This window comes from Leiobunum rupestre, chromosome 7, assembly GCF_980474605.1.
Source record: "Leiobunum rupestre chromosome 7, qqLeiRupe1.1.hap1, whole genome shotgun sequence".
Taxonomy (NCBI): domain Eukaryota; kingdom Metazoa; phylum Arthropoda; class Arachnida; order Opiliones; family Sclerosomatidae; genus Leiobunum; species Leiobunum rupestre.
Window position 1 is genome coordinate 52,684,382 of NC_143390.1, and position 25,406 is coordinate 52,709,787.

Consider the following 25,406-nt stretch of genomic DNA (forward strand, 5'->3'; position numbering starts at 1 on the left):
GTTGTTGGTTTTGCGGTTTTTTACAAAATAATACATATACTGGATAACACCCATTGCTCAAAATATCACAGAATGCTTAATAGTGACTCATTGAATCTATGAAATGAGAGTATTAACACACTATCATGGTAGAGAAAGCCTAGGCTTAGGCCGTGTTTCGGCACAATCCTGAAATTATAAGCGACGAACTTGTATAAATTATTAAGCCTTTAATGTCATAATGCTACTGAAAAAGAAAAAAATTGGTTCAGACGGACCTTCAAAGAAATCATTTTTATTGCTGACAAAGGGGGTATGAACCTAAACGGGGGAAAGGTGAAAGTGAGTAATTGGGGCAGTTTTAAAAGGTTTTTAGGCCATAAAAAGGGAAGAGTGCGTTCAACAAAAATAACTGTACGCTGATTTTGCTATCTGTTTGTATTTGGATTTTTCGCCATTTCTATCTGGGTTGAAAAGGAGCGAGTGGGCTCGAAAAGCTTCCCCAATATTCTTTTTAATAAAAGTTTATTTTAAACCATGAAGTATCTGTCTCTATAGTATATTTCTTACTATTCTACTGAATAATTTAGAAATAATAACAATTTTTCTTTTACATTTAATTTTGTAAAATAAAAGTCCTTGATTAATAAATAATACCAACGTTAATCAAAATTTTCCTACGAAAACGTTTTTATGCGATTGTAACGTGTCGGACAATACAGTCCGCTCGTCCATCTGATTAATGAGGGCCAGATATGTCCAACTGCCACGAAAACGAAAGATAACTGGGGAAATAGAACTATGCAACTATGTATTTGTACCCCGCTGTTCCGCCTAAGCACTACAGCGGCCTACGAGACTAAGCAGGCCGGGGCAAAAGTGCGCTTTGCGAAACAACGTTCAGCCAAAGAGACAGCCATCGTGACCGCCTCACATATAGCAAACAAACGCCCTCATCACGGCCCAACAAAAGGCGACACCATGGGCTGCCCGGAACCCACCCTCGCACAGCTGAGGACTAGAGTGACTTATTCTTCCACTGCCAACCACCCTCCCCTATAGGTTATAGAATGTCGAGTATGGATCGCACCTGGGGATCCAGTGACCCCATTAAGGACAGTTCAGATAGGGACAGGGGTGGGGATACCCGTGGTGGAAGTATTCTGACCACCCGTTGGGGGATTGTTGGTCGTCCTCACACGGCCATCCACAAACTCCGCCTGCCAGACGCTTGGGATTAGAGGAGGACGCCACTACTCCCGGCCCTACGAAAAAATAATAACGTCATTTTCATAAACTTTTAGCGTAGAGTCGTCCTCTAGCGGCAACATAATGCGGAGTCCCTTGGCCAGAATTTTATTGGTTTTTCATATTATATGGCCTGATGTATTCAGATAGCTATGCTACCAGCCAAAACGTGCGACTTTTGACGAGATTTTTAAACTGTCTAAAACGTTTTTGGTTCACAAGTTATTATTGACCAAACACAAAAACAGCCCGGGCTGGCCGACTACGGACTATGGGGCTACGTAAAAAGCGGGCTTCATAATAATCTATATTAAAAGGAGCGCTTGGTACGTTGGTCGTACGTCCGAGCTTTCCGGAATGTGTGCTAAGTCTGTCACGAAGCCAAAGGCGGGGCGGCGAGGAAAAAGCGACCCGCGGAACAGAGGGAAACCAAGACTGCCTTTGGCTTCGTTACTGAGGTGGTTCAACTATCTATTGTCTCAAAATCTGTCACCCCTGAGAGTTGGGCCATGTTTGTCCCAACACGCAATACACCCGAAATTTTATCTCTGTTTCCGCCGCGAATTTCGGAGGGGGGGGGGGGGATCGTATGGGGTAGTTTCAGAAGGCCTGTGAGTTTCGGAAACGGGGAGGTGGGAGACGGGGGGTTTCGGGGTCGTTCCGATTTGGAAGTCCCGTGGCCCTCTCGAAGTACGTTAATTCCGTGGCCTTTATGCATCAGCCATTGGATACAGGGGGTTTAAAGGGGCACAGGGGGGTTTGGTACGACTGCGAGTTTGAGTTATTTTTGCGGTGAAAAGAGTACCACGGTAATTCTCGCATTGGAAAGGGGGAGGTGGGTACCACGGTAATTATCACATGGTAAAAGCGGAGAGGGGGTACCACGGTAATTATCACATGGGCAAAAGGGGGAGGAAGGGCCTTACTGGGGTGGTTCTTCTATGGGGAAAAGGGTACCACGGTAATTATCACAAGGATAAAAGGGGGAGGTGGGTACCACGGTAATTATCACATGGGAAAAAGGGAGAGGAAGGGCCTAACTGGGGGTACCCCGGTTATTATCACATGGGGAAAAAGGGGAGGTAGGGCCTTACTGGGGTGGTTCTACTTTGGGGAAAAGGGTGCCACGGAAATTCTTGCACGGGAAAAGGGGGTTGGGGGGCGTACGGGGGGAAGTGCCTCGAAACACGCAACTAGCTGAGGGCCCGCCTGTACGAGTTCAAATTATCTTTGCTCAAAGTAACTTTGTAAGTTATAGTAGTAGTATAGTTTCAGTCTTTCAGATGGTTATTCATACCTGCGAAAACACATGTTTTAAATTCGATAATAACTAGCTTATGTTTAATGTTTATAAAAGTTATTTTTATCTCCTGATACAATAATGCATAAAGATGTTCACACAAAGTAAGCGTCCATGCGTTATTTACATTTTTGAAAGCTTTTCAATTTTTAATGGGCCTTGGCTGTATCACTCGGTGATTTCCAAAGACTAAGAGCAATTTGCCGAGAGTTATTAGTCTTTAGTTACATAATAATTTACGTTGTCAATGGCGAAACAGACCATTATTAAAAAATGCATTAGGTAAATAGGTAGTATCATACTTATGTTTATTATGTTACTTATGGTTTAAGTAAATATATTTAAAATTGGTGGGCAAGAGGGGGCCCCAAATTGTAGTGCCTACGTGGGAAAAAATCCTGGCGGCGCCACTGCGGTATACGTATGACGGGTAAGATTCCTGTCAGAAAGGCGGATTCTTGCGTATCTTTTATCCACGTCCTGAACGTCTTTGAACCCGTCTCCGGATAAAAGTCTGACACATCTATGGAGAATGGTATAGAATAGCGCCCCCGCAGGTGCTATTTAAAAGGGCTCCGAGTCGTATTCGCGGGGGCCCCCTTAGTTCCTGGGTGTGAGTACATACATAGTGTTGTAGTTCATCAGTCCTGTCACAAATCACATCGAGATAATCATCTCGCCTGTTGTAGGAAAAAGGGGTTTTAACATTCACTTGGAAGTGGAAGTGTAAGTATACTTTATCTAAGACCATAGGCGTCCCTATACTGGTCTTAGCCACCTAGCGACATATTACGACAAAATAACACAAATTTAAAGAATTAATCAACTATTTATTTTTCATAAATTACATTTAAAATCGTTAATGTCGTGAGATAATATTCACCTATTTATTTTTAAGAATTTACATAAAAATAATTTTTTTGTCTAAGAACATTTGCTTCGTCTTACAAACAATTTTACTTACAATAAGTTCACAGAAATTATTTTCCGGAAATGATCTTAAACCTTTTAACTTTGTTACCTTATTTGTTAAAAATGTGGTTTAAAATTAATTCTATTCAACGTATTCACATTTTGAAGTGTCATATTACGTATATGGAAATTCACCCGGTCCTCATAGGGTATTACGTGTACAATTATTATTACTCGAGAAAGATACGTTTTTCATACTAATTTATTGGTTTTAAAATTACTACGTTTAACATCCACCCCAATTCCAATACATTCGCGACTTATTCTAGGCACTCAAACTTAAGTCCTCGAAAAAATACTCCGCGATAACATACACCACATCCACTACTTCAACAAACAAGCCGAACCCGAATTTATGGTTTTTACACGTTTATTACACGTCTACGGGGTTTTAACATACACTTCCATTTCCACTTCCAAAAATGAAGTGGAAGTGTATGAACTTAAGCTCTTATTGTACCCCTACTTACATTGAAAAAAAAATTGTCTTACAGTACAAAGAATAATATTATTCCCATCAACTGGCTGAATAAACTTGACATAGTAAAATATCTTGCCTGGTGGCATAATTTCTCATAAAACTTAAAATAAACATTAAATATATTCGAAAAATTTAAATAAAAAATTACAATTGCCTTTCCTACAAAACCTTATATCACTCCCACGGTCCACCAACTGCTAACGTTAAAACAATGAAAAATACAATAAACACGCAATACGCATGTAAAATTCAATTATAAAAGATAATCATGCACAATTTCTAATCCACTAACATTCACGCTAAATAATAACAATAATAATAATATAGTTTTTTTAATATTTAATGGACGGGAACTTGTCTCCTTCTCTTATTAGACGGTGGGTAATACTCAGGGTTTTAAGCTAGTCCGGGGAGAGAAGCCATTATTAGACCAGATAGCGACTCTGCCGCGGTTCTGGAGCCAATGATTATTGACGGCCTTAGGGAAATACCTATCAACTGCGTGTAAAGCAAAGCCATACTTATTAAGAAGGGGCGTTTGAAGGTTATTTCGGAGTGTTTCAAATTGTTTTACGCTGATCTAATTCAAACTCTTAAACACGATGAATGGGTTAAATACCTGGGAATTGATTTTAAGGACGAGATAGTTCTTGATAAATTCACCGTCTTGAAATCTGTGTCCGAAAATGTAGATCTGTTGACAACTACTCCGCTGCTACAACCAAGTCAGAAGAATAACATCATTAACCAATTCGTATGGCTGAAATAGCCTGTAGCTCTATCCTTGTTTCTGCCCCCATCAAATTTTCAAGCCACGATCCGTTTCCCTGCCTTGAATGTTCCTTTAAGCAAGGGTTTATAAAATACTGCCAGACAAGTTTATTGGAAAGAAAGATAGGTCCTGGAAATATCAAGGAAATTGACAAAGGGTCGAAAATCAGTGAATTTTGTGAAAAAAATTAGATTATCAGGAAAAACTGAAGGAATTTTACCTAGAATAAATTTTTATGATTAAAATCGTATGTAACATAATTTCTCATAAGTGTGCCTCTGTTTAACATCTCTGTATTAAAAAATTTAATGAGACTTTGTTTCACAGCCACCAAAGAAAATAGGGACTAACGTGGCGTAAAACTGGTTTAACTTCCTTCCCTCCCCACCAGAACTACTTTTGATGACGATAAAACCGTCATCGACTTTGAATTACGTCATATCCTTGCAACAAGGTCTCATACTAAAAATCGTAATTTTTAATAACACTCCTAATATTAGAAAAAATACCGAAATTGGATTTATTTTTTTAAATTATGAATTTTGACTTCGTTGAAAACAGAACATTTTATTCAAAATACCGGTAACCGATTTTATTTTATTTGGTAGTTGAGCAATCGTTTTTTTTTAGTTGGGGGGGTTGGGGGTGCTTAAGTATTCATTTGGGGGCACTGAGCATCCACTGCCCCCCCCCCCTCATATACGGACCTGCTTCGCCATCTCAAACAAACCATTACAAGGCGCGTATTTGGGGCAAAAATACCGTTTGGATCATTTAGATTTACGCCGATGTAGACGTATATCAAAAGCGCCTTTACCTCGTTGCACTTTCGTCGACATGTACGGGACTAGTGTAGCGTATTTTTAAACGTTCAGTCATCGCTTCGCAGATGTAGTAGAGAAATTACAACTGGCGCCGAATGCATTAGTTTCTCCGAAGCATGCTTTTGAATAAATATACCGAACGACGGCGTTTTACGGAGCAAAAAATTTGTTCCAGTCGATGCTTCAAGGTACGTAAACCCTAAATAATTTGTTCAAATCGAATAGTAACAAATACCTTGTACAGCCCTAAAACCGTAGTGTTCTCAGACTACGTGAACTAGAGATAAAATAGCCCGATGGGTTCGGTCATTGCTTGTGACAATCCGAAAAAGGGATCATCAAAATCTGCCCGGCCATTTTACCCGCGATTTAACAGTTGCTATAATGATTTGTTTTGAAACAAATGGAATAAGCAGACAGTAAACTAGTGGTTCTTGACATTTTGGCCGTTGTGGGGCGCTAGTGTTCCCATAAATTTAAACTACGCACAAGGCGCAATACGGATAAAATAATTATATCCCTATACAGCGTGTATTTTTTCGCTCTAGGGTAATGTCTAGTATGGGAACGCTTAAATGTTAAATTGTCAGAAAATTTTAAAATTTTCAGGGTTTTAAAAAAAAATCATCGATAAAGTTATAGAGCACTGTCGATTATGTACAAAGAAAAACATCCGATTAAAAAAGACCAATTTTTCACGAAGATACGAGGTGATGAAAAATAACCAGTTGTCCATATGGGCTGGAATCCATACCTCTACTTGGAATGCGTATCGCGGCAGATTTTCGTCTCGATGTCGCTGACGTTTTTTTTGACGTCACTATATTAACTTAACAAACAACAACGTAAGATGGGAGCGCGCGCAGAGGGGATTTTTTATCTCGTAGGCGGGCCCAAAGCCGTCAGAGTGATCTTACCATACGCGATACGGCAGGATAAGCATTCCAAGTAGAGATATGGATTGCTGGTATGGGGAAATAGCCAGTTTTGTGCGAAAATTTAAAAATGTCTTAAAATAGGTTTTGCATGTGATTTATCCAAATGTTAAAATTCTGCTAATAAAACATTGCTCTTGAGCAAGGTCGGTCGTCAGGTACTATTTAAAGCGAAATATTTCAGTTTAAACCATTCTCTAACATTTATTGAGTCTAATCAACAATTATGTCACTTAATTACCGTGATCAGCGCGCTTATTATCGAGTTATTGTACGGAGATGCCAAAATAACGCTCATAGAGTGAGTCAAATGTTTAGTATTTGCTATTCTAACAGAAGAAAAACACTACGTTAATTTTAAAAGATGTAAGAAAGAAGGTTCCACAGAAAACTAATGGTGTGTGTGTTTATCTGACAATATCCTAGAAGAAGTAATATTATAATTTATATTTAAAATTTCTTTCACTTTCGATACAAACTGTGTAGATAAAGTCGACATAGTAAGATATCTTACCAATTTGCAGAACTACTGGCACATTTTATCACAAATTTTATAATGAACATTATTTACATTGAGAAAATAATTGCCTTACGTACAATTCCTGTTATTATTAATATCAAATGGTAGATTAACTCAACATAGTAAAATATCTTGCCAATTTAGCTTCAATATTTTACCCTAAAACGAAAAAAAAAACTACGGTGGAATATAAGGAGAGCCGACTCAGTCGTTTATCTGTAAAGTGTCTAGTTGCCGACTTACTGCAGCGCCTCTGGTTGTCGTACGTTAAACTAAATTGCCCGGTTTTTGTTCGTGATGGTGTACGCAGAGAAAAAATAAATCATATCGACGTTAGTACGTTGCAGAGACGTGCCAACGTGTTTACGATATTATGAGCGCATAACTTGTTAAAAAGGCGGCGATGTGAAATAGAAGCGGAGGAAATTCACGAAGCAGAGTCCAACTTTAACATTCCCGGGAAAGGTTCTTCCCTTTCTTGGGACGATCTTGTTACTTCTTGTAGTCTTTTACTTCATTAGCATTATCTAGTCTCGTCTTTCCAGCCAGAATTTGGAAAGAATTAGAGTGGTGGAGTGGTTAGCACTTTCACCTCGCACCAAAATGAGCCTGTTTAAAGGAATAATAAGTCGCTAGATAACTTGGTCCTAGGGTGGTGCCTTGCGTATTAACTTAGATGATTATTTATTTAATTTTGACGTGAGCTCTTGGTTTTGTTCTCATTCCATTTGGGGAGGGAAGAAAGGTAAGAGTGCCGAGAGCGTAGGCTTAGGTGTATTAGTTACTTTTGGTTTTAGTTTGGGTGTATTATTTACTTGTGATTTAAGTTTGGCTGTATTAGTTACTTGTGATTTAAGTTTGGCTGTATTAGTTACTGGTGGTTTTAGTTTGGCTGTATTAGTTACTTGTGGTTTTAGTTTTGCGGTATTTTTAGTTACTGCTGTTTTTAATTATTGTGTAATAGTTACTTGTGGTTTAAGTTTGGCTGTATTAGTTACTGGTGGTTTTAGTTTGGCTGTATTAGTTACTTGTGGTTTTAGTTTCGCGGTATTTTTAGTTACTGCTGTTTTTAATTAGGGTGTAATAGTTACTTGTGGTTTTAGTTAGGGTGTAATAGTTACTTGTGGTTTAAGTTAGGGTGTAATAGTTACTTGTGGTTTAAGTTTGGCTGTATTAGTTACTTGTCGTCTTAGTTTGGATGATGTGGAAACTAAAACCAAGTTCCCGATTCGTCGGTTCTACTGGGCTTCTTGACTCGTACGAGCGAAGGCTGTAGAAACGGTGAAGTTTCCATTAAGGGGGTTGATAATAGGGGCTCATTCTTCTCCTGACCGGGTTTCTAGGCGTTCTGGAATGGATTTCCATGTCGCAATCGACCTTTGAGTGGTTTTTCTCGATCTTTCTCTTTCTTGGCGGGAATCGGGGGAGGTGTGAATAGGATAGACAATGGGAAGGGTCTCTTTAACTAAGCCTAAGCTGGAGTTAAATTTAAATGGAAACTTTAATGTTGATTTGAATAATTTACGTTACTGGATTTTTATACGCCTATTTTAAAAGGTGGGTAAAATTTCGATCCACCCAAAATTTTAATTTGAATGAAACCCCTATTAGGAACTGCTTTTTCATTTCACGTTGTCGGAAACGCAGACAACCTAAAACACGAAACTACGCAAGTCGGGATATTGATTTTCATATTAATACCAATGTCAAAGGGTGGGTTGAAATTTTGACCGACTTTTAAATATAGTCGTTAAGGGAGATAGTGGTTAACTGGGGCTTTTTAGGGATACCTAATAGGGCTTTTTTCTACTGGCGGTACTCTGTCGATCGGAAATTGACCTCTTAAAAATAATTAAGTGGATTATTTTAGTTGTACCTCATTCCTGGTATTTTGTACAACGAGCCAACTTGTACCTTATATTTATAACACAGAATATATACTTAAATAATAAGACAAAAACATTAACATTTACGATCTACATATTTTTGCCAAAATTCGTTAGATCAACAATTTTATCGTTATCTTTTGATTTTTCTGGGAAGGTGAAGAAATATCCTAAGGAGTAACAACATGTAGCCATGGTTGCATGTGTAAAGAATAAATGGTAGTAAATTTATAAATCAGGAAGAGATGATTTATCAGGGAAGGCAGAACAAGGGTTTCCAAAAATAGATTAAACAACTCTCCGGTAAAACTAATACCTAGCATTAACACCGAGGTATTAAAACTCATATCGTTCAAAAATTATTTTATTGAGGCTGTGTTAAGTCCCAACATTCACGGAGACCTATTTTTTTCAGACCTTGATTATTGTGGAATGCTATTCCCAACAGGTTTGATGTAAACTTGGAGGAAGAGGAAAAATGAATACAACCAAGTCCATACACCTAAAAGCCCACACGTTGGTATGTGTTATGTGTAATTAGTAAGAAATTATAGGAAGCAGCTTAAAAGCTTTTAAGATTAAAGCATTTGTAATAAATTGTTTTTTTAAATAATTTATTTTGGTATTAAAATTAGAGGCGCAAATTTAAATAAACTTTTTTATAAGTTATTGTGCCTTTTTCAGCCTTCGTCCCTTCTTTTAGCTTTCGTCACTTTGTTTTAGCTTTCTTCACTTTGTTTTAGCTTTCGTCACTTTGGTTTTGGCTTTCTTCACTTTGGTTTTGGCTTTCTTCACTTTGCTTTTGGCTTTCTTCACTTTGCTTTTGGCTTTCTTCACTTTGCTTTTGGCTTTCTTCACTTTGCTTTTGGCTTTCTTCACTTTGCTTTTGGCTTTCTTCACTTTGCTTTTGGCTTTCTTCACTTTGATTTAGGCTTTCTTCCCTTTGATTTAGGCTTTCTTCCCTTTGATTTAGGCTTTCTTCACTTTGATTTAGGCTTTCTTCCCTTTGATTTAGGCTTTCTTCCCTTTGATTTAGGCTTTCTTCACTTTGCTTTAGGCTTTCTTCCCTTTGCTTTAGGATTTCATCACTTTCGTTTAGTTTTTGTCATTTTTTTTAGCTTTGGTTCCTTTTTTAGCTTTTGGCACCTTGTTTAGCTTTTGCACCTTGTTTAGCTTTTGCACCTTCTTTCCTATTATACCCTTTTTTCCAGAGGTTATATTCATTTTCAGTTGTTTCGTTTTAGTTTCAATTTAAGATAAGGCATTATTTAATTATTGTTAGGTAAATGTTCATAAAGATATTTAATTTCAGGTTAGTAGAGAAATGGGTACCATGAAAAAATGTTTTTCTAAGTATTTATTGACTGTGCTCTCTGCATCGATGGCGATTCTGCTCGTCAGTTTTTGGATTATCAGCCAATATAGATACACAGTCAATTGCCCGACTTTGATGGTCTTCAAGTAAGGAATGATACTTTTTGTATTCACTTGTAACGTACGTTTACACTTCTAGATGGAATCAGAATTCCGTTTGGTTAACTCGCGACAGTCTTAGCGATTTATAAGCTTAAGCCAAGTTTGTAACACAAGCGAGAGTTTTGGTCACTGAAAATAGTTTTTAAATGTTTGACATTTACAGTTTTAAAAACAATAGTTTCCCATAAAGATATATCTCCGTAAAACGAAAGTGGATAAAATAGTTTCGAATAACTATATTCAGCGAATATATATTTTTCTCATTTTAGGCAAAATGTGGAAAAAACTTCATTTAGCAAAAGTAAGTTAACCTTTTTCAATGTTTAAAATATTATTTTAAAATTTAAAGAAACTGTCGGTGCTATCATCGCCACATGTATTATGAAAAAGGTCCCGGTTATTAGAAATGACCATGAGTTCATCCGATTCTTCGGGAAAAAAAAACAATTTTAGTCGAGAGCGTGCTGTCATCTATTAATCGCAAAGGAAGCTATAATACAAAAGAGCTAAAACATAATATTTACACAACTTATACTTTATTTAGTGGGCTTTAAATTAAATCATATATCCAATGTGAAAAATAGTGTGTAAAATTTATATACAATTCAATCAAAGCGAGGGGTACCTATAAATATCGCCTTTTGGGTCAAAATGTAGCTCAATTATCTTGTTTTGATGTCGACGATGGTGACATCTGATGAAAAAAGAGCTGCTTGGCGTCGAGACTCTTGCTTTAAAAAATGGGTGCTGCCGATGTGACACGAGGCATGATTTACTACTTTTATATGAGAATTTAAAAAATTGGCCCCTATTACATTACAATTTATTACAGTACATTACAGTACATTACAGTACATTACAGTACATTAAATTTCATTACATTTCATTACATTACACTACAATACAATACATTACATTTCTTTACAGTACAGTATAGTACACTACATAACATTTAATTTTAGTACATTTCATTACACTACACTACAGTAAATTACAGTACATTTTATTACATTTCATTACAGTGCACTACATTACAGTATGTTACGATGAAGTTTTATAGTGGTGAAACTTAACTACCAAGCAGGATGGTTTGATAAAAATCATATTAACTTATATGAGGCTTAGTTGAAAGGAAAAAAAAACATTTTCCTACAGTCCAATGGGCTGTTTAAATGTTGATGATACGTTAAATTTGCACCTATAATTTACAGTTAATGATATCTACAATGAAACTTCTGACCGGTTTCGTAAGGCCTAGCCTTTCATCGTCTCCAACGTATCATAAACTTTTAAGTCAAATAAACTTTAATACTATTCTTTATACTAATGTTCAAAAATTGTTCCTCTAGCAATGGAAATTTAAAGCAAAGAAATACGAATAAAATTAAATTCAAACAAATGATAAATTTTGGCTTACGTGAATAATATGTGTGAATTATCAATACATTTTCCAAGGAGAATAAGGCAAAAATATTTAAAACCAATTAAAAAAGAAATCAAAATCAATTAAATAAATCAGGGTGGCCGTTAGGGCAGGGTGAGCGAGGCGACCCCCTAGGGCCCCGAGTTGGACAACGCTTTCCGGGATTCCCGCTTTCAGTGTCAAACTGTTTTTTTGGCTCCTATATCTTCTCTTGTTGTCTAGGGCGCCCCACACCGTAACCCCGCACTGGAAATCAATAAAACCTTTTCATTATATCAATTCGATTTTATTAATATCAATAAAATCAACAGCCCTACTTCCAAGCAGTATTCACTATACCTTTTCATGCATTGTTGTCACCTGAACGTTTTCTATTGTAGCGTCGGGTGCTTAAGCTCTGTATTGCGTTTTCATCGCAATGTTTAATATTGCTCCATTTCAACTGATATGAAAATGAAATAATTCTAGAAGGAAACTTTAAATATTATTTTTTCAGGCATTGTTTACGAAATGGAAAATTTCGAAATGTTGGAACGCACCCGAGAAACGTTACGGGATCTCAACAAATACTTTCGAAGCGAAACCGAGAATATGAAACAGTTTTCCGAAAATAAAACGCAAATTGATAGTATTCTCGAGAGATTTGATAAATTCAGCGAAGAATTCTTCAAGTAAGAAACGTTCTTAAAAGTGCGAAGATTTCTGAGTAATAATTTTAGTAAAGTGAATGAGCCCAGAATTTGTACTCTCTAATTGTCGTCTGTGTTAATATAATTATTTCATATTTCCAGTTCTTTAGAAATAAACATTAATATTATGGAAAAGAAGAACGGCATGGTTTCAAGCAAGAGATTTCTACTTCGAAATATTACCGAAAACATTCAAAAGAAGATACTGAATTTACAGGTTCAAAATATTTATCTTTTAAGAAATACGTTTTTATTTGAATTAAAAGAGATGGGTTATAGCGTCCACTTAATACTTATCAAAGGCAACGTCAAGGCGAAATTCTTTGCTTTCTTGACGTGTGAGCTTTGTATCAATCTTAGGTTTAACTGTACATTCTTATTAAACCTAACATTAAGCTTATAACTCTAGCCCTTAGTCAAGGTATAAGTAATGAGAGAGAGTGGTGTGCATAATCTCGTTCTTTATTCGAACGGCGTCTCCCGCCAACTGATAATAATGCGTTTTACAAAGAACTGGAATTTAAAGAAAACCCACTTCCTAAAAGTGGTATCACCATTTACCTTGATGGCGATGTACTATCGTTACAAGCTTCGGAATCTCGGTGTTGAAATTAAAGTATAGCAAACCCTCATTTACAGAACGTTTGATTAATGTTGAGTTCAGTGAAGAAGTACCAACTAGACGAAATCCGTGTTTAGACGGAAGTTCCAAAGCTTACCTAATCAGGACGACACGTTGAAATACAGCTAAAGTACGGACAACCTTTCCTTGAACGCAACTGATGTTTCCTTAATGATTTTGGAATCAAATTTCTACAAATTCAAAGACGTTTAATGAGACACTTGAATTTGTTAGTGTCATAGTAATTTAATAATCAATATAACTTATAAGTTATAACTTTAGGAATAAGCAAATACGAGCTAAGTTGATTCTGTACTTAAATATTTAATTATCGTTTGTTTTATCTTTTCAGAATGACCCTTCGAATTGTGACCCTAGCCAGGTTCTTCTTTGTAAATTGACGAATCCTGCTGGTTTCGCTTCCGGGATTCACGACGTCCTCTCTTGTTTCGTCGAGGCCTTCTTCGCCGGAAAACGAGTAGTACTTGAGAACTCGAAGTGGCATTATACGCCGGACAGAACCTGGACCAGCGTTGGCTTTCGACCGTTGAGTGACACTTGCAAAGACGAAATCACCCAAAAGGAATATAAAACGTTCGGACCACCTCCCAATGGTATGCATTTGTTATACACCGACACCATGGATTTTACTAAAGGATGCACCTTAATGCGAAAGAAATGTTAGATTTCTGTTACGAACTTCACCTTGCAGAAAAGGTTGTTTTCTGGACCCAACAAAACCATCACCAATGATTACCAACCAAGATATTGCTTGAAACCCACTTCCACTTGCCCCAGCGTTACTATGCCGATGGAAAGGAAAAACTAGTTTGAGGTACATCCTTTAGTAAAGCTCCTTAATTCATGCCTACTTTAACATATTGAGAAAATGACCAAGCGTTTGATTTAGAATGAAATATATAAAATCCATAACGAAGCAAAATTTAAGCCTAGACGAGAAAATGCTGGCTCGTTTTTTTACGATTTATTTAATTTATTTAAGATTTAATTGAAGATATTATTATATTAGCGTATATAAGAAGCTAGCTACTGAAACGAGCGATTAAAAAAACGCGCCGTAGTCTTACACAGATGGTGGGTTGGGCTGTGCGAGTTGTGATTTTAGGCATTCGAGTCCAGTGTTTCTTTCAGTAAAACCACCCCAGTAGGGCCCTTCCTCCCCCAGTGTTTCTTTCAGTCTATCGCCCCCCCCCCCGGAGCTTCCCCTTTTTCCGACGCTACTGCTAGGCGTGCATGGAGTGCTACGCTCGCCACTGGATACCGGCAGATAAATTTTCTGAAAGAAACACTGTTCGAGTCGGGTATCGAGTACCAATTTTTCGTCATCGAGTGTTCGAGTCGAGTAATATTGAAGTTGAGTCAATTAATCGAGTACTTGATTAAGCGGAAATTTTCTCCTATTAAAGTAATAAAGAAAAATCCTCGAGTAATATATTTTACCAGTCGGGTTATCGAGTACTTTGTTAGGAGGTGCTTTTTTTCGAGCAATAAAGAATTCTAATTTAAAATGAGTATAAACTAACGTTCAATGCTGAAAAATATTCCTTTCATTTAAGTAAACTTCAGTTTCCACAACTTTAGAAACATTATAGTGACTAGTGGGCTAATTATAGTAATTCATAGTTAAATAAGTATACAATATACATAAATAATTTTTAAAACTGTACCATTTGTCTGTATATTGCTAACGCCATCCGACATCTGTACTCGTGAAGAGACATCGAAAGATGCTCCATACCAAAATCAAAACTTTACGTAATTGTTTAAAGAAAAACCGCGCATTAAAAACCGTAATCCATCCCCAAGGCCATTTGAAGCGTTTGTTGTTTTCACGACCTGTACATGTAGGTACAGTCAGGAATCCATATTTTTACTTGGAATGAATATCTCCCCATATCCCCGGTGGTATTTTGTGGCGGAACATTCTGGGTGGGGCCAAAAACGGTTATACCGCGATAAATGACGTGAAAAGCCTTGCGTTTGATTGGTTATTACAAATATATAGGTATTTGTATATTTCATCGATAGTTTTTATTAGTCTTCTGCTAGTTTTCATCATCCAGCAAAATGGATTAGTTGATTCAGATGTTTTCCCGGTATTAGAATCCGCGATATATGAGTCATTAAAACCAATTCATGGTTTTAAAAAGACGGTAGTTTGTGACCAAACTTGAAAAAAAGAGCAATAATAATTGTTCGTATAGATCAAGTCTATTCCATAGTGCTTGAGTCTGAAGAGTCTTTAAACCGTCGGGAATATTAAAAATGCCGTTCTCTAAAAATATGTTGACTTCCGAAACAACTTTCTCAATTAATACGGTTTTCAACCGTTATTTAAGTTCTTTTTCTTATCCATATTTTGGTCTATCAGTACCTTCCACTCTGCCAAAGACCCTACTAGCAAGCAGACATCAGAGCAAACGACACATTAGTCACGTGGTTTTATGGGAGGAGGAGCTAACACTCTCGACTTTTAAGCTCCGCCTACTCTGTTCCGCCACAACGGCGGGGAATCAAATCTGTTATTCATTCCAAGTAGCGGTAGGGATTCCTGGTACTACCGTTCATTTCTACCCCAAACTTTGAACTTTGAAGCCACGAGGATAAAAAAACATATTCTCGACGAGTTTCGAGAGCAGCTTATCCGAGTCATCGGGTAGCCGACTATGCAATTTTTTGGTACTCGATAATCGACGAGCATTTACTAATTACTTAATGTAAATAATGTACCTCGACCTCAAAAAATGCCCAGTAATCGATGATGTTCGAGTACTCGCACAGCCCTTACAGATGGATTTGAATTTTTATCATAGTTTCCGAACAAGAAATTTGATAACATTTCCACTGACGTTTTTGGTGTTGTAACGAATATTTTTCAATACGTTACCCTTCTTTTAGATTTTGTTAGGGAAACAATTATTTTACGTCCCTCGGCATCCCCATATGGTCGCGTTGGATAGTTTGTAGGAATGGGAAGTAGTTAGTGAAAGGCCAAAGAGGGATCCAACGTGTTTCCATTGTTACTACTCTGCTAAAAGGAATCTCTATAGATGCTCGAAATTGCCCTCTTGTCAACCCAGGCACTGATTTCTAGTTTTACGATCGTCTTTAGAATCGACGGTGAATAGCGTATAGTGTGCATGCCACGTGTATTTATTATTGAACTCGAACCTTTGCCAGATTTTCTCGACCAATGCTTACAATTATAGTAGTGCGCCTCGATATTATTGTTTGGTGTAATTGTCACCGAATGTGTGCGCGTCTTGTGATCTCAAGAAATTGAAACACATGTGAAATAAAGCCCTACGTCGAAATTGGGTGATTGGTCAAATCATAGTGTCCCTCCACGTGACAGCCCGTCATAGTAATTCGATTGGGAAAAAACCAGGATGGACCCAAAATGTCACGTGGTTTATACAACAAAACTGGGAGACAAGAAGAAAAGAGAGAGAAGAGGAACCGTATCTCCGGACCGAAAGTAAAGGATGACCTTAAGAAAAGGAATATAGTTTTCGTGCCGGTCACAATCTATGAATGTCTCCAGCCCATTGAGCAGTTATCGCCGGACCATGGTTTTCCTCTGCCCATCACCACCACGACCCCTCGTAGACAATAGTAGTAGCCTCATCGTATCTCCAACGTCTCAAGCCTTCAACTCGTCTCTTCAACTCTACGAACTCTCTCCTCGCATCTACCTTATTCATTTATTTTCAAGTCTCGAGACCAACGATAATCAAGAATAGTGATGAGTACTTTTTATATGGCGCAATTAGTGTATATAGTAGACCGCGTATTTTTTAGTAGTCTGGCATTGGTCGAGTGCATGCTGCATATAGTTATTTTGGGGGTCATGTAAATTGATATAGTAGTATTTTATTTATTAGCGGTATTGTTTGGTTTTTATTTAGTTGTTCGATTCGATATGTTTGTCTAATAGTAAATTTAGTAGGTGATCATTAAATCAGAATCTGGGTATGGCAAAAACTTATCCTTATTTAATAATTCATTAGCGTCCTTACGAACCATTTTAATCTAGTAGCATAGTAGTAGTGTATGTCAACGCTAGGCACCTATAGGCCTATATTAGTAGTAGAAAGGCGTTACAGTGTAAACGCTAATTAATGGTTATTTGACCCAATCCCCCCCCCTTGAGGTCAGGTGGCCTTAAATCGCCCCTTCCTAATATTAAATCTAACTAATATCATAAGTAACATAATAACCATAAGTATGACACTTCCTATTGTTTAATACTAATTTTCTAACCGAAAATATTTTTAATACTGACCCTCCCGCCCAGCTACGACTTGAACTCGCAACTAATCTGAGTAGCGTATTAACGTCCTAAGCATTATTATATTTCTATTTGGGCATATTTTAGACACTAGGGGCTTCGTTGCGAACGGATCTTGGATTGCGCAATAACCGTGAAAATCAGTCCGATGATAATCTAGGCTATTTATCATACTTATAGTTATGTTATTTATGCTAATATTTCACCACAAATATTACACCAGGGTTATCTGCTAAAGTTTATATCAAATTGAATAGATCTCATATACTAGCCAATATTTACAAACCATTGTAAGTTATTCTAAAATCTTACGAATATATTTTGGGTAAAAACAACAATGTTTTGACTCCAGTGATCAAATTAGAGCCTCTAAAATTAGGTAAAGTTTGGTTTTAAAAATTGGAGCCTTAGACTCGTACGGAGGGCACGTACTGCGTTAAATCGCCCCTGTTGTAAGTATATCTGACCAAATCGGATGTATAATAAAAATAAAAAGTTTCTAGTTCTGTATCATCGAATACATTTAATGACTGGTTTGACACTGCAGGAAAAAATGACCGAGTCAATGTATACCGGCTGCCCAGAGCCGTGAAACAGGACATCTTGTCGCTCGGGGTCGATCCGTTCCCCTGGTGGTGGGGGCAGTTCGTCGGCTACATCCTCAGGCCCAACGACCATTTGTTGGAATACATCCGAAACATAAAAGAACTGATAGGATTCCAGAAACCAATTGTTGGGTACGTTGGAAATAATCTGTATGCTTTACTGTCTAATTATTTTATAATTACTCACTTCTGTTGAATTTAATTATAAATGTATGGTATTAGTAGTGTATAGCCTCAGGTCTACGATTAGCCAACTTATTCAATCTATTTGGTTTCGAGCGTTCTTGAAAATCTCTTCCTTCGTTCCAAGTCCAGCTAGTTGAGTTGAACGGATAAGCTCTTTCTATAATGTAGTCAAAACATGTATAAAAATGGTATTTTTGTTGGCACGCGCAGTTCAATTCCTTAATATAAATTGACTCCGCAATTTTTCACGTCATCTTTAAACTAAACAAATCACTCGCTTTTATCGTTAACAGAACAACAAAACTAACATAAACACGTGAACTCCCGTATTTTATAGGAACTCCTATTCTTATATTGTAAGATACGATTCGCAACCCGGCCACCTGAATTAATGGCTTCAAAAGTCGCTTGATGACTTAGGCCTAAGGTGGTGCCTCGGGTATTAGCCTACCTGATTATTATTATTAGTTGCAAATACAATCCGCCTGTACTATTCAAATACGGAGGCGAATGAAATTCAAGTTTCATAAAATATAAGTCAACCAGCAAGTTTAAGACACTAAGAAAACAAAATCTGCACTAAAAGTTACTTTTTAAGGAAATACACGCGAAGAAAATACTTTTATCCACGTGGTGCGATATTAAAAATTGAAGTATCGTTTATTGTCGCGTGTCCTTTTAACGGTTGACAACATAGATCTATGTGTTACCAATTTATTGTGTTTGATTAATGTTTATTCAGTTATCATAAAATAAATTAAAACCTTTTAGGGATTATCTTGCATTATATAATGATGATGAGCGCTCTAAGGCAAATGGTTGAGTGCCTATAACGAGACACAGATAGATCGACTCCAACTAAAGGAATTTAATATTTCAAGCCATTTGTTAAATTGGCAAATTTGAACGGATAACTGAATTACTTGACTTAATTTCCCTAATGTAGAATTCAAATAAGAAGAAGCGATAAAGTTGGAAGAGAAGCCGGCTTCCACAGCAACGAGGAGTACATGCAGTTAGTGGGACATTATTTCGACCAGCTGGATATGGCCAATGAAGGGAATAATTTGACCCTCGAAAATGGGCCTCGCCCTCACAGAAATGTCTTTGTGGCGACGGATGACCCCGCCGCCTTCGAAGATTTGAAACAAAAGTAAATATATTTTGAAACATTTCATTTCATAGAGCGTTGATTTTGCTTGGTCAGATCTGAGCATTAGTTTCTAGAAATATAGAGAGACCAATAGGCCATACAACTTTCTTCAGTAAAAATAGAAGAAAATCCTTAAATATTCATTAAAACCAAATTAGTTCCATTTTGAATACGCACCAAAGGTCGCTCTATGTTTTCTTTGCTTGCGCGTCGGTCACGTGCTCAAAGTCGATTTTAAAGGGGAACGGCCAAGCTTTTCCAAATATGACCTTATTTCCGTATCAAAAGATTAACAAGACGTTCAATATACTAACACGTACCTTTTTTTGTCTTGAAAAAATAGCTTTTGGCCCAAAAAGTTGAAACGAAAAATAACGCCAGGTGTATGGGTTTGAATTTTCGCCGCCATCTTAGGGGCTGCCGCCAGCGCCCCTAAGCCCGTATGAGCGATTTGAGAACTATCCTAACTTTTTAAATCGCGCAATTTAGGCTTATGTCTCTTATAACTGGAACGTGCCGCGCGTGCAAAACATATTTTTTGCGTCTTCAGCAGCGCGCGCTTTTACGTTGTTTTTCTGTCTCACCGATTTCTCACCAGGTGTCGCGGCGGACGCGCGCTTTTCGATTTCCCGAAATTTCTTTATTTTATTAAACATTAACCACTCAATATTTTTTGATGCGGTTTTAGCCATAAATTTTAGTTTTTAATGGGCTATAGGGCTATCTAATTGGTTAAAGCTTGACCGTTCCCCTTTAAGCTTTCCCACCTTCCCTCTGGACCATGTCTTCCATACGGCTTAGTCACGATATAGTTTTCACCAGGCATGGAAAATATAATTTCGTTTTTTTTTTAGTTTCTCTAAGCGATGTTTTATTTTGTTTTGATACGGTTAAAAATCGGCATCTCATATAATAAAAACTACATAATTACTATTATTTAAAACACTAATTTTGTACATATATCATCATTAGTATTATATAACTATAAAATACATATTAATAACACATTTCATTGTTGTTAAATATTTGCTCTCATTTTTAAACACTGTTAGTAATTATTTCATTACGCCTATTGGTACAAGTTTGCGAATGTACTAAAAAATTGGTAGAAATTATGTTTAATTCAGAGAAAACGGCATGGTATTAGAGATAACTTTATTTTAAACAAGACGTTTATCACCGGTTATAGCAAATCTCTTCATGGAAAATTTAGAGGATACCATTTTTGGGTCGGACATGGACGAAAATCATTTGACTTGCGGACTTCGTTTTATGGATGATATATTTTTTGTATGGAAGGGAGACTTTGATTCTTTAACGACTCTTCTCAATGATCTAAATAAATTGCACAACTCTTTAATAATCAGCTAGGCTAATACCCAAGGCACCACCTTAGGCCTAAGTCATCAAGCGATTTTTTAAGCCTTTAATTCAGGTGGCCGGGTTACAATGATAGGAGGGTGGTGGCAAGCCCTGCATGCCACGCTAGCCAACAGCTCCCTACACTAACTATTAAATTCACTATTAAATTAAAAGTTAACCACGAAATTCCTTTTTTAGACCTGTTTATTTAAAATGTTAATGGTAAACTAACCTTTTCAATATTCCAAAAGCCTACTCATTCGAAAACTTTTTTAAACTTTAATTCGAACCACCCCAACCATGTGAAAACATCAGTCTTAAAAGGTTTAAAACACCATATCTGATAACCCAATTGTGGATAAATTAAAAATTAAAAATCAGTTAATTGAATCGGATTATCCAAAAACACTTATAGAAATCATTTTTGACAGAAACCTAATCAGTATGCCTCCTGATATGAAAAGTAAACCAAAAGAGGAGGTTTTAGTTTTAAACCACAGAGAAACTTAAACGAAATTTGAAAAATTATAAAATAAACTTAGTATCAAAAACCACTAATCTTCTAAAAAATCAAATTTATCATTTAAAACCTCAAATGGAGGATTCCGCCCTTCGAGGCGTTATTTATGAAATCCCTTCCTCATGTGGGAAAACGTATATTGATAAACAAAACGTTCCATTTTCGACAGGAATCGTGAACATAAATCCGGTGTGGCTAAGGGCAATATGAATAACGGAATTTCAATTTGGTCTACGTTAAATCACTCAATGGGATGATTACAAAAATTTTAAACGTGAACCCAATTGGTACAAAAGAAAATTCTACGAAGGTTTGTATATTCGTAAACTAGGTAATTTAAATTTAGATAAAGGATGTCAGGAAGTAACTAATTGGGGAAATATTGTGTTTAAAATTTTTAATTTCTATTTTAATAATTCAAACTAACTTTCATATACTTTGGATTTATAGGTTACATTGATTTTATTACGCGCGTAAATTGTTATAATCAGAAACACTTTTGTATAGTAATTAACACGTGGACCTTCTGCTCACGTGATATTAGAACTTGAATATGGCACGTGGTAGAATTTTAAATCAAGGTAAAACTAACAAACGACTGAAGAAGGGCCTCGGCTCGAAACGTCTTGTTTAAAATAAAGTTTTCTCTTCTAATACCATGCCGTTTTCTCTGAATTAAACATAATTTCTACTAATATTCACCATGGTAATAAGTTTAATATATATATATTAAAAAATTGGTTCAATTTAAGAGTAAAATGAAATAGCTAGCTATTTAATATAGAGAATAAGCGTTTCCGGTTCCATTGACAGCTTCAACTTAAAAAGTTTACCAAATTCTTTTACGAAGAGCTAATATTTCTTGAATCATACATATAAAATATCATTTATTTACTAATGAAAGCTAGGCGAAAATTATGTTTCTCACTAATAAATAACGAAGATAAAATATAAGCCGAAAAAATCCATAACTTTTTAGGCTTACGGCTTAGAAAAGTTGTAAATTTACGAACATTGATATAAACCTTTACATTGATAATAACTGTTAGATTTCCAGAATATAATTTCATTTTCCAAGAGGGTGTTTCAAAATTGGCCAAAGAGCAGAGTACTCGCTACAACAACGCATCGCTCTACGGGGTTCTGGTGGACCTCTACCTTCTCGCCGACTCCGATTACTTGGTCTGCACACTCTCCTCAGGGGTCAGTCTCTTATATCCTGCACTCTTGGCCTTCTTTCAATAAAGCGGAAGAGCATACCGGGGGCCCCAACGGGTGGAATTGGAGAAACGCTAAAACTAATCTCGACATATTCATTCTCCCTGAGTTTAAATAAATACATTCTTGGTAATACTTCACTTTTAAATAATGGAAGTGAAATTTATTCATTAAAATATATTTTGTAAAATTAAAAAAATTAGAATTTAAAAATTGTGGGTCGAGCACAAATCGTCAATCACGCAATCCTAGCTGAATAACAGGGACCACTCTTTTCATTTACGCGCCCGTACTACTAGCGCCAGAAATGGTTAGCGAACGGCTCTTGGAGAACTAAAGGCTGTGTTCAGTAATTCCCGATTTAAGGGCATTAAAAGTCGCTAGACGACTTTTTGAATAATCATCATTGGCATGTGGGACTTACGACAAACCACTAAGCCGTAATTATTTTAGTACTTACTTTGCATTTTTAAATGAAAAAGACTAGAACTATCAATCATTAGATTGTTTTAAACAATTTAATGTTCACGACATTCTTCGCTTGTGCTGATCTCACTATAACGCTGAGCAATAAAATACCTGCTCTTTGAGTCGATAACTTCGTTTTGCAACTTTTACTCAGCGGTTAGTACGTAGAGCGTTACTGATCGCAGCCGAAGTGTTTGAGTACCTCCCAAGTATCGATAGGTGGAGCGAATGAGTTACAGAGGCGGCAAAACACAAATTTATGAAAATAATTTAAGAACTATTTGTTATCAGATAATAAGCAAAATAAAGTAAAACCACTTAATTTACGCAATAGACAGATTTAATTTAAAATTCACAATATAAATATACATTTTAATTATGAATTTGGAATTTAAATTTATAATTACCTATATAAAATGCTTTTAACTTACTATAATTATAACTCTTTCTTATTGGAATTTTACGTAAAATGTTTGGTTGACTGAATTAGAATTTTCTTCATTAGAAAGGTTTTCTGAAGACTTTTAACAAAAGGGGTCTGACATTGGTACAAATCCCGTATACTCCAAAAAAGATTTTAGAAATTTTGAAATCAACTAGAAAATAAAAAAAAATCTCGAAATCAGCCTTTAAATACAGAAATCAACACAAAAATTGTGCTCTCAAATCCGTTAAAAAGTTTCTGATTTCTGAAATAACTTTAGGACTCAAAATCCCGTATCTAATCTTTGCAAATGTCGGACCACCAGTAATTTCGAGACTGACGTTAATGTTTTTATAGTTAGGTCGTTTGGCATTTGAACTTTCAAATTACTTGAAATCTATGGCTGAAGATGATTCTCCGGAAGCGCTAATGTCCGCCAATGCCGAAGTACTTCCGCGAGTGCATTCGTTGGACGTGCCCCACCATTACGCCTGGGCAGAGCCGCCGAGGAGAGTGGTCATCTACGACCACCTGAACGAAGGCGCCGGCCAGTTGGCAGCCGCTGTGGGCGACGTGCTGGAGCTCACTGACCCGTACGCCTTCGACAAACACGCCATGAACGGGAAACTACAAAACGGATTTAGTCAGTGGAAAAATGTTCGCACTGCAGAAATCGGAACTATTCCCAACTTTAAAACGAAGATATTGTACGATGAGTAAAATATACATTGAAACATTGTCCTCGCTCTAGCATGGTTTATTTTACCGCGTGCTGATTCAAAGCCTTTTTTTGGTGCGTGATGACGTCATTAAAAGCGAAGAAAGACTTGGTTTCGAACTTCTTTAAAAGCGTTATTTATTAGATTTGTCCTATAAGGCTTAAAATCATAACGCAAAAACTAATTAATTTATTTTTCAATTAATGAATAATTATTAAAAATTCACCTTATTGTAAATTAAAAAATCTATTTTTAATATGAGGAAAATAAAATTATTAATAAATATAAGTGGTTACTATTTAATTAATTAATAATATATGGGCGATGAATTGCGTTTTTATTTTTTCAAAGTTAGGCTACATAATAGACCCGTTTCGATTTTTTTAAATATTCTTCGATATTTTGGGTTATTTAAAACCCCATTTTTAAACGGTGTTTGGGCTTCTTTTATTTCCATTTGGGCTGCGGGTCGTACTTTTGTGCCATCATGAAGGAAACTATTTTCTAGTGGGCACGCATTTCAGTTCGACCTTCTTCATGTAAATCTGTTCAATAGTTTAAAAACCCAAAAATGTGGACCCCTTTCATCATTTTGTATTGATTTCTTTAAACAAATTTCAATGAATGAGTCCGTTGCGCACGCGATCAGGACCTGTTTTGAGTAATAAGAAACGCAATTTAAGTCGCGGCAATCAAAACCAACGAACTCGCCCATCCTACGTTGTTCCTGCTTCCGGTAGTAGCGAACGCGTAGTGTGCAATAGCCAAAACTTAAGCTAACATCAGCGTCAGCTTCTATTGGCGATGACGGGTAAAAACTAATTAAGATTAAAAATTAATAACCATCGACAGCGTCAACTTGAAGAAATGTTTTGTCAGTGTGTGACGGGCTTACATTTTTGAAAACCGCTCATTAGGTCCAGATGAGAGCCATCTCTCGCGAATCGGAGCGTTAACAATGTAACCGAGATTGGGGGGTGGGTCTTTATGATAACGAAGTCAACGTTCAATTCTATAACGCTGCTGCAATCCGTCAGTAAACGGTAAATAAATAAGCGTATAATTATTAACCGTCTCGGCTACTTCAAAACTGGACCCTAGCTAGGAGGAAAAAGGTGGTTGTGCGATATTTTAGCATGCGAAGAGACCGATTTCTGCCCATCTCCGAGAAACCAAAACTAAATCGTGATTCCTCGTGGAGCACGTGGCGCCATCTGATTAAACAAACCCTTATATTTCCAAAGTAAGGGCTTAACAAAAAAAATGCTAGATTAACTATACGTTTAGCTATAATTTTGAACTCCATAAAATA

At 36.7% G+C, this 25,406-nt stretch overlaps 2 protein-coding genes and 1 long non-coding RNA gene across 3 annotated transcripts; 2 read left to right on the forward strand and 1 right to left on the reverse strand.

The window, feature by feature from the left end:
- The first annotated feature begins 5,600 nt into the window (after positions 1 to 5,600).
- On the forward strand, positions 5,601 to 10,378 carry LOC149937227 (uncharacterized). Its single transcript, XR_016472212.1, has 3 exons — positions 5,601 to 5,764; positions 9,333 to 9,437; positions 10,230 to 10,378. It is a non-coding gene; the product is annotated as an uncharacterized LOC149937227 (long non-coding RNA).
- On the reverse strand, positions 9,595 to 10,141 carry LOC149937228 (uncharacterized). Its single transcript, XM_090180711.1, has 2 exons — positions 10,080 to 10,141; positions 9,595 to 10,005 (listed from the first exon to the last, which is right to left on the reverse strand). The coding sequence occupies exons 1-2, from the start codon at positions 10,139 to 10,141 to the stop codon at positions 9,657 to 9,659; spliced, it is 411 nt and encodes a 136-aa protein (XP_090036837.1). The 3' UTR covers positions 9,595 to 9,656.
- Positions 10,379 to 10,669: 291 nt separating the features above from the next.
- LOC149937229 (alpha-(1,6)-fucosyltransferase-like) lies at positions 10,670 to 24,177 on the forward strand. Its single transcript, XM_090153175.1, has 8 exons — positions 10,670 to 10,694; positions 12,313 to 12,487; positions 12,608 to 12,722; positions 13,480 to 13,741; positions 17,987 to 18,176; positions 19,177 to 19,383; positions 22,315 to 22,468; positions 23,733 to 24,177. The coding sequence occupies exons 2-8, from the start codon at positions 12,327 to 12,329 to the stop codon at positions 24,093 to 24,095; spliced, it is 1,452 nt and encodes a 483-aa protein (XP_090009301.1). The 5' UTR covers positions 10,670 to 10,694; positions 12,313 to 12,326; the 3' UTR covers positions 24,096 to 24,177.
- Positions 24,178 to 25,406: the final 1,229 nt, after the last annotated feature.

Excerpts from the sequence above, each read along its gene's own strand:
- LOC149937229 (XM_090153175.1), top strand. The coding sequence starts at position 12,327 with ATGGAAAATTTCGAAATGTTGGAACGCACCCGAGAAACGTTACGGGAT. Across the intron at positions 13,742-17,986 it reads GTTCGGACCACCTCCCAATG|GAAAAAATGACCGAGTCAAT; the intron begins GTATGCATTTGT and ends TTGACACTGCAG. Across the intron at positions 18,177-19,176 it reads TTCCAGAAACCAATTGTTGG|AATTCAAATAAGAAGAAGCG; the intron begins GTACGTTGGAAA and ends TCCCTAATGTAG.
- LOC149937228 (XM_090180711.1), bottom strand. The coding sequence starts at position 10,141 with ATGAATATAACCTCTGGAAAAAAGGGTATAATAGGAAAGAAGGTGCAA. Across the intron at positions 10,006-10,079 it reads GTGCAAAAGCTAAACAAGGT|TGATGAAATCCTAAAGCAAA; the intron begins GCAAAAGCTAAA and ends ACTAAACGAAAG.